Source organism: Akebia trifoliata, chromosome 11 (assembly GCF_017979445.1).
Source record: "Akebia trifoliata isolate Shusen 1 chromosome 11, ASM1797944v1, whole genome shotgun sequence".
Taxonomy (NCBI): domain Eukaryota; kingdom Viridiplantae; phylum Streptophyta; class Magnoliopsida; order Ranunculales; family Lardizabalaceae; genus Akebia; species Akebia trifoliata.
In genome coordinates, this window is record NC_141385.1 from 2,471,633 (window position 1) to 2,487,429 (window position 15,797).

The 15,797-nt window shown below is 34.6% G+C and overlaps 1 protein-coding gene and 1 long non-coding RNA gene across 9 annotated transcripts; one reads left to right on the forward strand and one right to left on the reverse strand.

The window, feature by feature from the left end:
* Positions 1 to 7,859: 7,859 nt before the first annotated feature.
* On the reverse strand, positions 7,860 to 13,400 carry LOC147390294 (anaphase-promoting complex subunit 1-like). 6 transcript variants are annotated; one of them, XM_086458502.1, is made up of 9 exons: positions 13,260 to 13,377; positions 12,993 to 13,092; positions 12,507 to 12,617; positions 12,128 to 12,423; positions 11,614 to 11,900; positions 9,412 to 9,462; positions 9,086 to 9,203; positions 8,260 to 8,377; positions 7,860 to 8,140 (listed from the first exon to the last, which is right to left on the reverse strand). In XM_086458502.1, the coding sequence occupies exons 4-7, from the start codon at positions 12,186 to 12,188 to the stop codon at positions 9,138 to 9,140; spliced, it is 465 nt and encodes a 154-aa protein (XP_086314628.1). In that variant the 5' UTR covers positions 12,189 to 12,423; positions 12,507 to 12,617; positions 12,993 to 13,092; positions 13,260 to 13,377; the 3' UTR covers positions 7,860 to 8,140; positions 8,260 to 8,377; positions 9,086 to 9,137. The 6 variants fall into 6 exon arrangements, 4 of the variants coding, with proteins under 4 accessions (XP_086314628.1, XP_086314631.1, XP_086314629.1 ...); XR_015182819.1 differs by having other exon boundaries at positions 9,412 to 9,529; positions 12,507 to 13,092; positions 13,260 to 13,400; XR_015182818.1 differs by having other exon boundaries at positions 9,412 to 9,584; positions 12,507 to 13,092; positions 13,260 to 13,400.
* Positions 13,318 to 14,744, forward strand: LOC147390295 (uncharacterized). 3 transcript variants are annotated; one of them, XR_015182823.1, is made up of 4 exons: positions 13,336 to 13,648; positions 13,924 to 14,056; positions 14,160 to 14,213; positions 14,345 to 14,738. It is a non-coding gene; the product is annotated as an uncharacterized LOC147390295 (long non-coding RNA). The 3 variants fall into 3 exon arrangements; XR_015182825.1 differs by having other exon boundaries at positions 13,318 to 13,648; positions 13,924 to 14,481; positions 14,706 to 14,744; XR_015182822.1 differs by having other exon boundaries at positions 13,341 to 13,648; positions 14,160 to 14,738.
* Positions 14,745 to 15,797: the final 1,053 nt, after the last annotated feature.

Genomic DNA, 15,797 nt, shown 5'->3' on the forward strand with positions numbered 1-15,797 from the left:
GATCTGCACTCCTTGGGATACACAGCTGCACTTCCCCATAAAAAATTATATCTCGAAGGAACCGTGTATCCCAAGGAGCGCAGATCTACAGTTCTCAAAGTTCTCACGTCAGGTAGTCAACTGCATATGCCGCGTGGGGTAGTCAGATTATCACGACTCTTTAGTGAATATTTGAGATGGACTTCCGTCCTTTTTTATAGATTATCCCCTCCAAACTGCAATATTAGGTTTACCCCCATCGATCGAAAGGTAACATCAACTTTTGTTGATGAATTAAGGAAGAAATTTGTGATAGTGGCTGTTGTTCTAATTCCATGCTCTCTTAGTACAGACCACGGTTGAGAGATGAAAGAACTCAGAGCATACTCAGTTTTTCTTTACTTCCTCCTTAAGATGAGGGATCAAGTTTGTGGTGTCTAACATTTGGAATCCCACCAACAAGGAATTAGGATCCAAACGTGTGTCTGACTATGATAATAGTTCTTTTCATTCCCTCATACATTGTAAAAAACCTTGGTGGCAAAATAGAAAATCAATGGAGGTAATGAATCATTCTGACTCTGATATGGTCAGAAGTTAAGAGTTTGTCCAAAGATGCATTCCAAACCAATATAAATACTATTGAAGGAATTTTAGGAGCCCAAAGCACAGAAGCAAGGAAAGTATGGTCACTACCCCTCGAGAGCGGAATAAAGAGATTTGTTAGAAAACTTCCCACCTTGAAACAAATGTGCTTGCTAAACTTTGAAGACACCTCCAAATACCCTTCCAAACATTGCACCCATAATCATTGTTTATATACATTTTTTTTTTTCTTTTGAGCCCTCTTTTTCTAAGACTTGACAAGTGAATTCTTATTGACCATTTTTCTTCATTCAATAAACAACACAATCTTTGATTCTAGGTCCTCTAAACCGTAGATAACTAACTAAACTCCTTTTATTCAAGCAATATAAAGAACACTTCACACACACGTGCACACACAAATCCAACAAAAACAAAGAAGAACTGAACAACCACAAAATTACTTATACAACACACTAACCAAAAAAAGGAAGTAAATCTCCTTTCTCATGTATTTCCTTTCTCACTAACTATTGCACTCAGTGTTACACCTCTCTCCCTTTAATGGTTGCCCCCGTAGAGAACCAACAACAATAATAGCAAGAATACAAAAATATTTAAAGAGATCCAAACACGAAACCCTCTTGTCTTCTAATTCAATCCCACAAATCTCTCAGTTCTTTCGGTCCACTTTTGTAAATCCACAATTTTTCACTATTTATCTCCACTTTCACAACCACAACAAGAGGTTTTTTTTTTTTTTTTTTGAATATAATTTCATTAATAAAAAAAGAGGTTAAAATGACATACCTCAACAACTAGCTCCTCTTTTGCCACAGGTGAATGTAAATCATTAACAGACAAACTTGACTGGATAAGCCTCCTCAGAACCTATAAGAAATTCAACTTTCTTAAGTTATCAAATCGAGCAACATATAATAGATGTAGACTCAGATGGCTTGCACAAACTACAAGCATTATCACGAAAGAATACCATGGATTGTTAATTAATAAACACAAGTTTGGTTCAAGCTCATAAATGTCACAATCCCTCAAAAGAACATGTTTTCAAATTTTTATGCTTTTCTCAATTGTAGCCATTTTTTTTTTCATATTCTTGAGGTCTGTTGTCTATATTTACGTACGCAAGTATACGTATCGAAACAAGTAATAAAGTGATAAGAAAGTATCGTTCCCATGGAGACTAAATACCAATCTATTGCTAATTACCAATTTATCTCACTCTAATTTTATCCAAACAAAAGTAAAAATAGGAATTAAAACTAAACAAGAAAACTAACGGAGAAAATAAATTTGCAGATTTAAAATCAATGAGTGATAAAATCTAGGTTTATAATTTTCCCCAAACAATCCACTTGATTAGATTATCTTTTCTTCTATGATAAATTAATCCACTATAATTGCCACCCAAGAATACTAAATTCTCTACAAGCTTCTGTCGATGATCATGTAAAAATATCTTTCTAAACTAACTCCCTATATGTAGGGGTGTCAATAGATAGTCGAAATCCGAATTCGAATTCGAAAAATCGGATATTATCCGAAATTTTCGGATATCTGATTCGGATTCCGATGTCATTTAAACATTCGAATGAGTTTCGGATACGAATTCGGATATTGCGATATTCGAATTCGATAATATCCGCTCCGATAACAATACACATATTATGTATTTATGTTTTACAACAAAACTGTATATATGTAAATATATGGTGTTAGGTATTGCTGTTATACAACAAAACTTAATTTCATCACTTTATCTTCTCAAACCCGGCAGCACTAAAACACCAGACGGGAATGGAGGTTTCCGTTTCGATCGAAAATGAGGGCATTACTCCGGTCGGAAACTCTCTCTTTCTCTCTCTCTTTCTCTCCCTCCGATCTGAACCAATCAGAGTAATTTTTTCAAAGAAATACGTGGGTTTCCACTTTCAACTGTGCGAACTCCGACACATCTATTCCGGCCGGCAAGCATCCAGGTATATATTCTCTCTCTCTCTCTCTCTCTCTCTCTCTCTCTCTCTATGACCTGAACTCGCCGGAGTAATTTTTCAGATGTAATCTGTGGGTTTTGACTGTGCGAACTCCGATCGAATCGGATATTATCGGATATCCGATATATTTTTCGGATTCGAATTCGAATGTTTATTAGGGATATCCGATTAGATTCGAATTCGAATTCGGATAGTAGTATTTTTTTTCGGATTCGAATTCGAATATAGCAGTATCTGATCGGATACCTATCCGTTGACAGCCCTACCTATATGTCTATGAGAATTAAATCAAGAAGAATTCATTAAGAATAAGCTCTCATAAGGGATGCACACGCAACTTGAGTATATGTCTATCTCAAATTAGCGTATGTTATTCTATCTAGGTCATGAACACAAAACAACTCTGTCGATATTATTAAGGTTCACCGATTCAATTCAATCAATGATCAATTAATTAAATCGCATTAAACATAGGATAGAATAAACAATCACAGAGAAGAAAGAAATAAAACTAATAAAATATCATGAATAGGTTCCATTATAACCCTAGAATAGAAATTAGTTCATCATTGAAAATAAAACAAAATCACAAAAGTATTCAGCCATTCTTAGATATTACAAATATCAAGAGAAGAGATAAAGTTCAAAAAGATAAAACTCAAAAATTGAATCTCCAGCTCTTGTTCTCCTTTTCGATCTTGTGCCTCTAAGAAAACCCTAAAACTTCTGTCCCCAAATAAGGGTTAAACTTTCCTATTTATAAATATGGAGTCATTAGGATTTAAGAATCCCAAAATCCGTCTCTAATTCGGTCACCACAAATTAACGTGTAAAGCTGGAAACGTAAGCAGGCCATGGCCTCCCAATATATCATGCCGCGGCTTGTATTTTTATATTTCTGTTATTCCATTCTTGAATTCCCGTCGCGGCCTCGTTTTCTTTCAAGTTGCGGCTTGAAGACTTCCTAGCTTGTATACTTAGCTTCCTTCATTCGAGAGTGAATAAATTTGAGTCCAGAATTTCTCCTACACGTATGCAAACATCCCAATGTTCCATATTATTCCTAAATTGTAAAATAAACATAAAAATCAAATAAAAATATAGAATCACATAAAAAGTATAAAACAAACTAAACTTAACTAAAAACAACTAAAAGACTCTAAAATTAATAAAATATTATATCTAAAAATAGTTAATTTATAGGTATAAAACCTACTCATCAAGGTCAATAGAAAAAGCGTAGATGAGATAAAGATGTCGAGATGAGTGAAAGGTAGATTGATATCGATTGGACATGTACAACATAGACCAATGACAGAAACATAAAAAAGCTTTGGTGCATATTCAAGGCTCTAAACTGTGAGAGTAATCCAGGGAATGATGTGGATCATATTTATGTTTAAGATTTGAAGTGTTGATATGTGGGACAAGCACCTTCCAAAATCATTTGTTTTTGTGATGCAAAGAACTGAAAATTCAAAAACCAACTTACATGAAAAAGTTGAGATGGATGAATGGTTAAACCAGGGGAAAATTAGAATAAAACATAATAAAGTTAGTTAAGATAGGTCTGATCATATGCAAAGAAGACTAATAATATCAATGAGAAGCCTTTTAGTGCAAGAAATTCTCTAAAGGAAGGTTGAGAATGATGTGGATGGCGATAATAAGAAAAGTTATGAACACACATGCCTTACAATCAGGAACTTATTCGAAAGATGTGAAAAATAAATTTTCAACTCTTAAATTACTTCAAGAACTTGAAAAATTCTAACACTAAACAGCAAAACAGACATAAATAAGTTTAAGTAGAATTGAAATCAAAAGCATCGGAAATAACATATATTAGAATTATAATGCTTTACATTGGTTTACAAGCTAGAAAGGTGAATCTACTATTTCGATAAATGACAATGAACTATCAAATTTAAGTAAATAGATTTACTATAAACAAAAAATAATAAAAAGCAACTGCACATTGCTTATTGGGAAAGTAAAAAATAAAAATAAAAAATTTAACCATAAACTCACCTGAAATCTGATTTCGTCCAAAAAGTGATTGAAATCAGATGTGAAGTACAATCAATAAAATCTTTAAAAACCTGTCTTTCGGTGCTGAAGCTCAACTGAGTTGATCCCCTCTCGATGTTAAAAACCTAGAAAATGAAATCAAGAGTTTAGGGTTCGATTGCTACATCGTAATCAAAAGTACCACTTTCTATGATTAAAATCTTAGCTATAAAAATGAGAAATTAGGGTTTTGGTTTGAAACTGAATTAAAAATTAAATTAAAATTATAGAAATTGGGATTTTGGTTTGCAATCGAACCAAAATTTGAATCAACACTATAGAAATTATGATTGTATAAACAGAGAGAGAGAGAGACAAAGACAGAGAGAGAGAGCTCAACATATAGAGATCAGCAAGGAGTTTGAGATGAGAGAGAGATCGAGAGATCAGCATCATAGAGAGATCAGCATCGATGTCGAGTTTGAGATGAGAGAGAGATCGAGAGATCAGCGTCACAGAGAGATCAGCATGGATGTCGAGTTTGAGGATGAGAGAGAGATCGAGAGATCAGAGTCACAATGAGATCAGCGTCAATGTTGAGTTTGAGGATGAGAGTTGGAGAGATCAGCGTCGACTTTGAGGGTGAGAGTGAGAGACGGAGACATCAGCGTTGATGTCAAGGGTGAGAGACAGAGTGTTTTCGTCTGACACGAGGGTGAGTGGGTGGGTTGGGTTTTAGATGTCTCTACAACGACGGTCAAAATATGGCCGTCACTAAGAGTCGTCCCTATAGCTAATTTGTCCTGTAGTGATATTAATTGATTGGAAAGGTTTGGCTAAAATTATAATCTCAACATTACAAAACGTTATATCACTAATTAAAACAATTTTAGAAGTTGACTACAATTATGATTAGCCATATATACGATCACTAAAGAAAAAACTAGCCAGAAAAGGGAGAGAGAGAGAGAGAGAATTCATATTGGCAGCCCAACTTTTAATTATTCTCAATCAGTTATTTATTATTATCTTTTTTAATTGGAGTGTATTAAGTAAAGTTGAGGTGCCAATAGCAGCTCTCTTTTTTAGGATGCAAGAAACCATGACTGTTTTTTAGTAGTACTTTTTTTGTTTTTTATTTTATTTGTTTGAAAAAATGAAATCAAATTTAATAATAATAGTAACTGATTTAACAAGTTTAGTGTCATTGATTTTAGGGCTGTCAACGGATAGGTATCTGATCGGATACTGCTATATCTGAATTTGTATCCGAAAAAAAATATACTATCCGAATTCAAATCCGATCGGATATCCCTAACAAACATTCGAATTCGAATTCGAAAATTATATCGGATATCCGATAATATCCGATCCGATCGAAGTTCGCACAGTCGAAACCCACAAATTTCATATGAAAACTCCGGCGGGTTCATATCGTAGAGAGAGAGAATATATACCTGGATGCTCGCTGGCCGGAGTAGACATGTCGGAGTTTGCATAGTTGAAACCCACATATTTCTTTCAAAAAATCACTCCGATTGATTAGATCGGAGAGAGAGAGAATATACCTGATGCTCGCCGACCGAAGAAAATCGTGGTCACGGAGTTTGATCGAAATGGAAACCCATCATTAAGGTTGTCTGTTGTTTTAGCGTTAAAGGTGGGTTTAAGAAAATAAAGATTTGAAAATAAATTTTGCTGTATGACACGAATATATAACACTATATATTTGCATATATAAAGTTTTGTTGTAAAACATAAATACATAATATATGTATTATTATCAGAGCAGGTATTATCGAATCGGATATCGCAGTATCCGAATTCGTATCCGAAACTCATTCGAATGTTAAAATGACATCCGAATCCGACATCTGACATCCGAAAATTTCGGATAATATCTAATTTTTCAAATTCGAATTCGAATTTGAATTTAGATTTCGACTATCCATTGACACCCCTAATAGATTTTGTAATCTATTTTGTTGCGTTAAATTGGTATTAATGATTGAGGTTATTTTTGAAATAACAAAATAACTGTGTCACCCCAGCATTAGTCATGAGAAAACAGTGGTTAAATGCTCCATGCCACATGAACCAATGGGTATGCGGGGTCTCTAAAGTGAGGGTCAACAAAGTCGCACTCTAAACTTAGGACTTTTCTAACCTCAAACATGGTTTAACGCACGGTATCTAACACATGACTGAGATGAGATGAAAAAAAATATACAAATTTCCCAGAGTAATTTTGTCTTTCTAAGGTTAAGAGGACTGAAAAGTAATTTCCAAGGTGAGTTTGGTGTGTGAATCATGTCAGTGTCGAGGCCGAGTTTGATGTGAAATTCACGCATTATTGAAGTTTAACTTTGCTTTTTTTTTTTTTTTCTTTCAAAGTCATGATTTTCGGATTCAGTTATTTCACTCGATTTGTACTCGGTTGACGTGGCAAGGGCAGATAATCATAGATCGCTTCTTCGAGATACACAAGGAAAGGATCTATGGCTCTGCAACCTTGCCACGTCACCTGAGTACAAAAATCGAGTGAAATCATTAGCCTTTTCTTTCTTGGGTAAAAAGTTGAGTTGTGATAATCTGTCTGCTCCATACTCGATCGACTCCCCTAACATGACATGTGCGAGAACTATAGAACTGTACTCCTTAGGATACACAACTGCACTTTCCCAACGAAAGTGCAATTGTGTATGCCAAGAAGTACATATCTACAATTCTAGCACATGTCACGTCATGGGGAGTCGATTGAGTATGCCGTGTGGGGTAGTTAGATTATCATGATTCTAAAAAGTTTTTGGGAACCTATTCAAAATGTCAACTTTACTGGTGCCTAATAGTAATAAACTTGGTTATTTTTTAACATTTCATCTACCACTACAGTAAAATTGGGTTATAGCGACGGTCTCGACCGTCGCTATAGGTACATAATACCGTCGCAATAACATCTAGCGACAGCCAGGGAGGCCGTCGATAGTCGTCGCTAATTGTCCCATCGCTAAATGTTGTGTCGACGGCCAACAATTGATGGAAACGTCGTTAAGTACAAGACTTGTAGCGACAGCCGCTATTGGCCGTCGCTATAGGGTAGTTTTTTAAAAAAAAAAAAAAAAATTATTCTTCAGCTTGAGCTACGGTTTTGGCTGTCGCTATAAAAGCTTTTGAAAAAAAAAATTTAATTTTAAACCAGCCCCCTCATGTATTGTTGAATATTGGAGATACCCCTATATTTTGAAATTGATGACCTATCCCAACTATCAATATGAAAAGACCTAAATGCCCTCTCTATTATATCTCATTGTGCTACTATTACACAGACTGATACAAATTCTCACATAATCCAACTCACACACATAATAAAATGGTCACCGGAATCCAACTCACGCACAGGCACGTACACACACATACACTCCAACTCACACACATACACACAAGTGTGTACACATACACACACACGCGCGCAAAGATACACACACGAGCACACACACACACACACATAAAGGTTCAAGAAAGGAGAAGCAGTCATCCACATCTTCATCACCCTGGAAAGCTTAAAACAAACATTGATCAGCATAAAACTCTAGAGGATACAGTATAAATTGCTCTAAGAAACATAAGAAGAATGTAAAATATCATTTATCAATGAATTAAGCACACTCACATTACTCAAGTTCGCTTCCATCTCAAGATATTGAAGTCCCTTTTGTACAAATGTAATAAGAGCACCAAGGGGGACTAAATTACCATCAATTGGACATTTAGTGATCCCTGCCTCATATCTGAAAGCAAATGCTAAATGCGTGAAACCTGAGAAAGAGCATATTCGAAACCCACCTAAACAATTTATGACACATGGAATAAAAGAAGAATAATCATGCTAATAATCTGAAGAAAAAAAAAAGGATCTAGAATAATGCAAGAGTTTTCAGATCATCCAATCTTCCCTTGTTCTTAAATCATATAAGAAAAATAAATTTGAATTCAAGGATAATATGCCAAGCTAATGTCAAATGAAAGAAGGACAAGGAACCAAACAAGGACTGGCCAAGAGTGCCTAATAAGCAGGTAATCAAAATCAGTTAGGAAATGCAATATGCAACTTAGACTATAAGTTAAATGGGACAGTTTTAATGAGTAGCGTTTCATGAGGTCACTTTACTCAAAGCAGAAAAATAAAATAAAATAAATGGAAAAAATACACATTATTTAAAGATTAAAAAAATTCTAGACCACTAACTGCAGCATTTTCTTGAAGATAGTGATATAACAAAATAACAATATTGCTTGAAGCAATAGCTGGACTAGTGTTTCTAATGTTTTGTTTTACTTTAGCAGGTCTTTTCGACCTCCTTGGATTTTACTAGTTCTTCCTTGCTCTTTATAATTTATGATTACCAATATATGTATATATATTATATCGCATGTTTAAACAGTTCTGACCATTACTAGAAAACGAGATATTTTCCTTAACAAGAATTCAAACTAACCTTCCGCAACTTATCCAGTGCACCACTGGTATCAAAAGTTTCATTGCCCTGTTCATCCATCGTAACAGCAGCAAGCTTTGCTAATGTAACTCCAGAAGAAAATGAATGTCCCGGATTGCTGTGAAACATATAACTTCCATCAAGAATTTTCATCGAGTCATATCAAAAGTTGGTCACATACCAAAAAAGAATCCCATACATCAAAAGAAGCAGAAAGCATGTGTCAAACAAGAGTTTGTATGATACAAATATGAGTGACTATTTTATAAGATAGACAATTGTATTTCCAACAAAAGGGAAGATAGATAGGGGAAAAAAAGGCTTACATTTCCCATCTTAGATCTAGCCTTTGCTTCAAGGGTTGCTGATTTTGCCTCCTGTGTGCCCAAAGAAATCAAGAAATTTGAAAGAGGAATGAACTAAATAGCATTAGAAATTTCCTTCCTGCTTCCATTTTCGAGATGTTTACAAGTATGGAACCAACATATTCAAAGGGATCCTCCGCCACACATGCAACAAAAGAAAGAAGTAAGGCTAAAGTAACAAAACTTGGATTTTTTTTTTCTCGTATAAAAAAAAAAAGGTGAAATTGCCAAAGCCACTAACTTTTAATGCAACAAAAATTGTGGATAAAATTTACACCCCTTTAATCTAATATGCATGTGAAGAGTATCATAAAGACTAAATTTATTAGGTCAGTGGTATAGGAGCACAAACAAGGAATAAGGAAGTAAAATATACCACTTTTTTCACTTGATGATCTACAAAATGATCTCACAAGCTTCATAACATACAATGCCAACAAGTCAGAATGATGCCACTGAGCAAGTTTCCCAATGTGAATCGGTTTCCTCATTCAACAAGATTTTGACATGGAATAAGGTCAAATGACTTGGATGCCACTGAGCAAGCAAAAATTGACTTAATTCATCAATTTTTTTTGAAAATTCAGTCACAATGTTGATAGTTAAGAACTGTGTTTGGTGAATGGTCCAATCATAATTTGAGGATTTGGGGGCATACACTTTACTTTAAAAGACTCAATGGTGAAAATATTTCATTGCTAATTTCTCTCCCCAACCTCAACTAATGCTGGCTGAGCACAGAATGGGAGGAGATCGGATTCATATAGGATGAAGGAAATTAGAAAGAAGAGGCAAGATGATGTGCAAGCGCAACATAATTTGCTTCCCTAAATGAGATATTGGATCAGTTTCCTCCAGTGATTCCTTGAAAATGACTCATGTAGAAACAAATGATCCCAGCTGTGAAAAACATCCCAATTCAATTGGAATTTTTTCTCTAGACTATAGATACATGAATATCCAATATGTATTACCGTGAAACACATTAATAATTCTAGGAGCCTTTGTACTGCGGGTTCATAGGGTAGTTAGTGATCATGCTAGCGCCACGCTCCTATTCACCGCTCCTACTTACGAGAGAGAGTGAGAGTGAGTCAATGAAAGAGTGAGCCTGAGTGAGGATAAATATGACTCTATACATTTGACCGTCCCTTAAATTTGTTGCTATAGCCCTCTTTTCCTGTAGTGAAAATTCATATTATTGTCCAAGGAGTCATTGTACAAATAATATTATTTTCCCTACCCTTGGTGATGGGATCCTTTTTCCCATCTCTCTTCCTTCCTTTGTAAATTTATAAACTTCTTCGTTAATTTTCCTCAAGCATTCATCAATATATCAATTTAACAGAGTTAGTGAACATGCACCTTACTAGCAGAAGACTGGGCACCTAAACTCCTCAGTATACATAAAATAAAATGGTAAAACGTATGATTTTCTATTGATGATGATTGTTATAAAGAATTAAGTTTATATTAATTAATGGAGTATTCTCCTCTCAAAAATTATATATGGTGTTTAACTTGAAAAAAGAGGTAAATTTGATGTTTTGGATGATTGCCATTTGGTATGTAACTTGATCTTCAAAAAGATTTTGCCTATAGTTTTGACGGAGAACTTGTTACTTAATTTTTGAAAGTTTGTTATGTTTTTTTGACGGTCAAAGACAACGATCATTCAATGTGTCCATGACTGATTTGTTTTCTTCAAGCTTTATATTTTATCAAGGAGATTTATTTCTATAGAAGGGTATAATTTAACAAATTTGTTTAATGTTGATTTGTGTTGACATACCCTTCCCTAATCATAATAATATTAGTGGGTGGCATCAGCAATTCCATATGAATTACAAAAATGAGTATTTATGGCTAGTTAGAATTATCATTATAACTAATTTAAGAGATTATTTTAAAATAGATAATCTAGCTTCACAATGTGTTGTATTCATTTTTAGTGTAACACAAAGGAGTTGAAATTTTAAAAATTAATGATGTGGATTTGAGTAAATAATACTCCCTATTCTCTCATTATAGCAACAAAGATAGATTATATTACAGAATAATACCAACATAAGCATACAAAGCTACAAATTTAAGTTGATGGCTTAAGGATAAATGTTACAGGAAAAGAACAATCACATATGGAAATCAAACAATGAAGCATACCTGGGGTTCTTCCAATGGATCTCTCAAAATCAAATGTGAGGACATCTTAGCTATGTCCCCCTTGACAATATGATCAAATGAATTGAGTGCATTGAGATTGTGTTGTGGATTGTACCCAAGTTCTCTTTTTGGCCAGGATAAATCACGTATATTTAATAATGGGCTTGAAGTTGAAAAGGGCACATAGGTTGGATGATTTCCCTCGGCTGCCTTTTGGAGGAGTAAACCAAATGGAAGAGGCCAGATTGATGTGACACAATGAGGGAGCGGAATACATACTACTTCACCTAGAAAAAATTAAATGTATTAATAAATAATTTTGAAAAAAAAAAAACTGATTCAAGCTTCGAAGTACATGATCGACAACAATGGTTACAAGACTTAGTTGATACACTGAAAGTTGTTCTTTTAATGTTAATAAACATTAAAATGGGATTCAAATATGATCTTCAGACTTAATGTACCAACTAATAAACTAAAAGAGAGATGAGAGATTAATTACAAGTCTACTCACCAGACATGTTGTATATGGTCAAAGTGTCAACTTGTAAAACACAAAGAAGCGGTTCTGACATGGTACCCAGACGACACCAGCACGCCTAAAATTTAAATTTCAGTATTCATCAGAACAATCCACAAATTTCATAATTAGATCCATATATTTCTCAAAACGCATAATCTGGAAATTTCGCTACAGAATTCAAATGCAGTGAAAAATTGTTCTGTATTATATGAAATAAAGATATCATAGTGACTGAAGACAGTGACGTGTATCGCTTAAGAACTCGTGTGCCAGCACTCCATGTTATCCTGTTACAAAGAATTGAGAGTATTAAATTAGAAGATGATCCGTAACCAATACCAAAAACAAATTTTGGCTATTATGAAAATACCATTATAGCTCAACTGGAATGGAAATTTAATTATGGAGACAATCCAAGCAATTAGCCATGGACCCATTATTTCATTAATTTTATCTCAATCCGAGTGGAGATCACCTGAAACTGTTTTACACAATAATGAAGATTAATCCTTGTTAGCTTACATGATTAAGGACCCAAGGCCACAAAGATTAACGATTATTACCACAAAAAATTGTCCAAAAGGGGTTTTTGCAGAAACACCTCCAAATCTTCTAATGAAATCAGAAAGGTTCATTTGTTTGAATTCGATTGGAAGAGATCCAAGTTCAAAAAATTCAATGGAAATTTGTCCAAAAATCACCAGATGAAGTTTGTAAATGGCAGGAGATCAGAGTTTACAAATATTTAATACTTTAATTGGTGTTTTCTGCATCTACATTTGTTTCTTGATCTGCGAGGAGAAAGAAATATAGTTTTCAAGAACTCACACAGATCCTTGCAAATAAGAACTCTTACCTTTCGATCACGAACAGTCTGCAGTGAACTTTCCATATTTTGCTCAAGATCGCGCAGTTCATGTATGGTCAAATCGTTCAGATCTTCCCCAATCCCCTGCCTATCAAATAATACCTAATTAACTCATCAATACTACAAAAACCCTGCTTAGTTAACCTCATCAAGACTACAGAAACCCTAATTAAAACCATCAAAACTATATATATATAAAAAAATCCCCAATTTTATCTTTTTTTATACGATTTGTGAAAAAAGCCTTCGGATTACCTAATTTCTCTCCGGAGTTTATTATTAATCTCCTTTTGAATTATATCATCTGAGCAAATATACATCTGTTTTTGTATTTGATAGGAAGCGTCTTTACTCAACATAACAGATCAAACTTGTGGAATTTTTACCTCTGCTGAGGTAATTCTGGTTTGAAAAATTAATTAATTAATGTTGGAGCTTATATTTCAAAAGCAAAAAAGAATCTGTTGGAATTAATTAATTAATGTTGGAGCTTATATTTCAGACGGCATACACATATTCTCGTCGTTAATCATATTGCTGATCTCTTGACTGTTTGGCTTTAAAATGGTTGTTTTTTGTTTTTGTGAATTTGCATGCCGAAGTAAACACATGTCAACAAGGACTTCAGGACCACTTAAGTAAAGGTGATAACCATTGTCATTTTTCGTTGCATCTCTTTGTTTTTTTCCTTGATAAGTAAGAAATTGAATTTTGAATATAAATACCACACACACCCCCATGGCAAGTTTGATGGAGTGGGTTACAACTCCCTTTACTATGCGCTTGGGTATTAGGAAGGAAAGAAGTGATCAGATTTTCTATGTGAATTTATGGTTTACGATTCGTTGGTTTTTAGAAAAATGATGTTGTTTTGTTTATCTTCTTTGTATGTTCATTTATGGATTTACTTCAATGATAGGGAAGAAGAGAGGGTGGTGGGTGTGGTTGACCCAAATCACATACAGATAGGCAGTAGAAACTACTATAGATACATTGGCTTTCTCAGAACTCCTCCTCGCAATGAAAGTGTTGTTTGGACCATTGTTCAAAAGGTCTACTCTCTCTAACTAACCTAAGGAAAACACTACTATCACCTGCACATTATCCATCTTTTAAGGTCTTCTAATCCAAATTATTTTGACTTTAATTTAATAGGTGGGGACGGTTTAAAAAGAGCAAATCAGATTACTAAGGGCTGCTGTTGACTATGTGAGTTGCTACGCTTAATTTCAGTTACATACGTTCATATTGTGATAGATACGTGGTGATTGATTCATGTGGAACAAGTTCTTCACATGAATTGAGTTTCCTTCTAAATGATTTACATTATATGTTTACAGAGAACAGTGATAGCCAAAGTGAAACCCATAGTAGAAGAGACCATACTAAATCTATCCTGCTCCACAGGTCATGTAGTAGCAATTATGACTGAGGTCATACCAATACTAATGTAATTTAGTTGGCAAAGTTTATGGAGGTAAAGTTGCAGTGGGGCAGACATTTGTTTTAATTTGCTTAATCTAATGATGAATAATCATATTAATTATAAGAAGAAAACCCAAATTCTTATGTACCTCATTAATCACAGATCACCTATTTATTATAAAAGGTAGCTAATTTGCAACACCCTCTTCAAATTCCAGTCTTTCTGAAGCTTAAGCTTTAATAATTTTTTTGTTTCTTTGCCCCTACAACTTGCAGATGAACTCATTGGCAACGCTGCCTACATTGGCAACGCTGCCTACATTGGCAACCCTGGAAAGGGTATCCTTGTTGCTGATGAATCAACAAGCACAATTGCCAAACACTTAGCCAGCGTTGACGTAGAAAACATCGAGTCTAATAGACGTGCCCTTCGTGAACTTCTCTTCTGCGGAGAGCGTTGGAGGAGCCCATAGGTCATATAGCAGCAATTATGATTGAGGTCTTGGTGACTGCTGAATGTAATGGTGTCATTAATGCAGTTCAAAAGAATTTACTTCTCCATTGTTTTGTGCCCTATTTTTTTGACCAATAACAGCTATTTTGGTCTCGGCAAAATGAAAATTATTTCATTGTCGGTAATAGGTGTGTAGAAAAAAAAATTAAAAGTTAAAATTAATTTTTTTTTAAACTTTAGATATCGGTTTATGACCACTGTAGATATTGGTTTGTAACCGATGTATAAAGTCACAGACTTAGGATAGACATCAGATTTAAATAGATGTCTCAAGGTTTTTTTTTTTTGTTTAAATGAATGCAGATTTGGAACGGTTTTGAACCGTTCTACAATCTGAGTTTTGGAACGGTTGTTATTCGCTCCAGATCTTGAGATCTAGAACGGCTTTTAGCCGTTTAAATTCATTAACGACGCCTCGATTAAAGACGGTCCATCAACCGTTTCATACTTTCTTAGGAACGGTTATAAACCGTTCCTAATTTCCATATTTTTTGTAGTGTGCATTCTCTGCAAATCCACAGAGAAACTCATTCTTAGATCAAAGACGATCAAATTGAGGGAAAATAGAGAGAGAGAGAGAGAGAGAGAGACCCCGTAATGAGTTTGCCACATATTGATCCCATCGAAAATAAACACTCCATAGCGACGGTCAAACTTTGACCGTCACTAGAAGTTGTTGCTGTAGCCAATTTTTCCTGTAGTGTACATTGAATTTGATTATTTTTAGGTAGCATCTAACTAAACTATTTTAGGGAACGGATCTTCTGTAGCGCCATTTCCCTGTAGCATCTTGTAGCTCTTCTTCTACAGCCCACAAAACATCATTTTTTTTTTTTTTTAATAACAACTCAGAT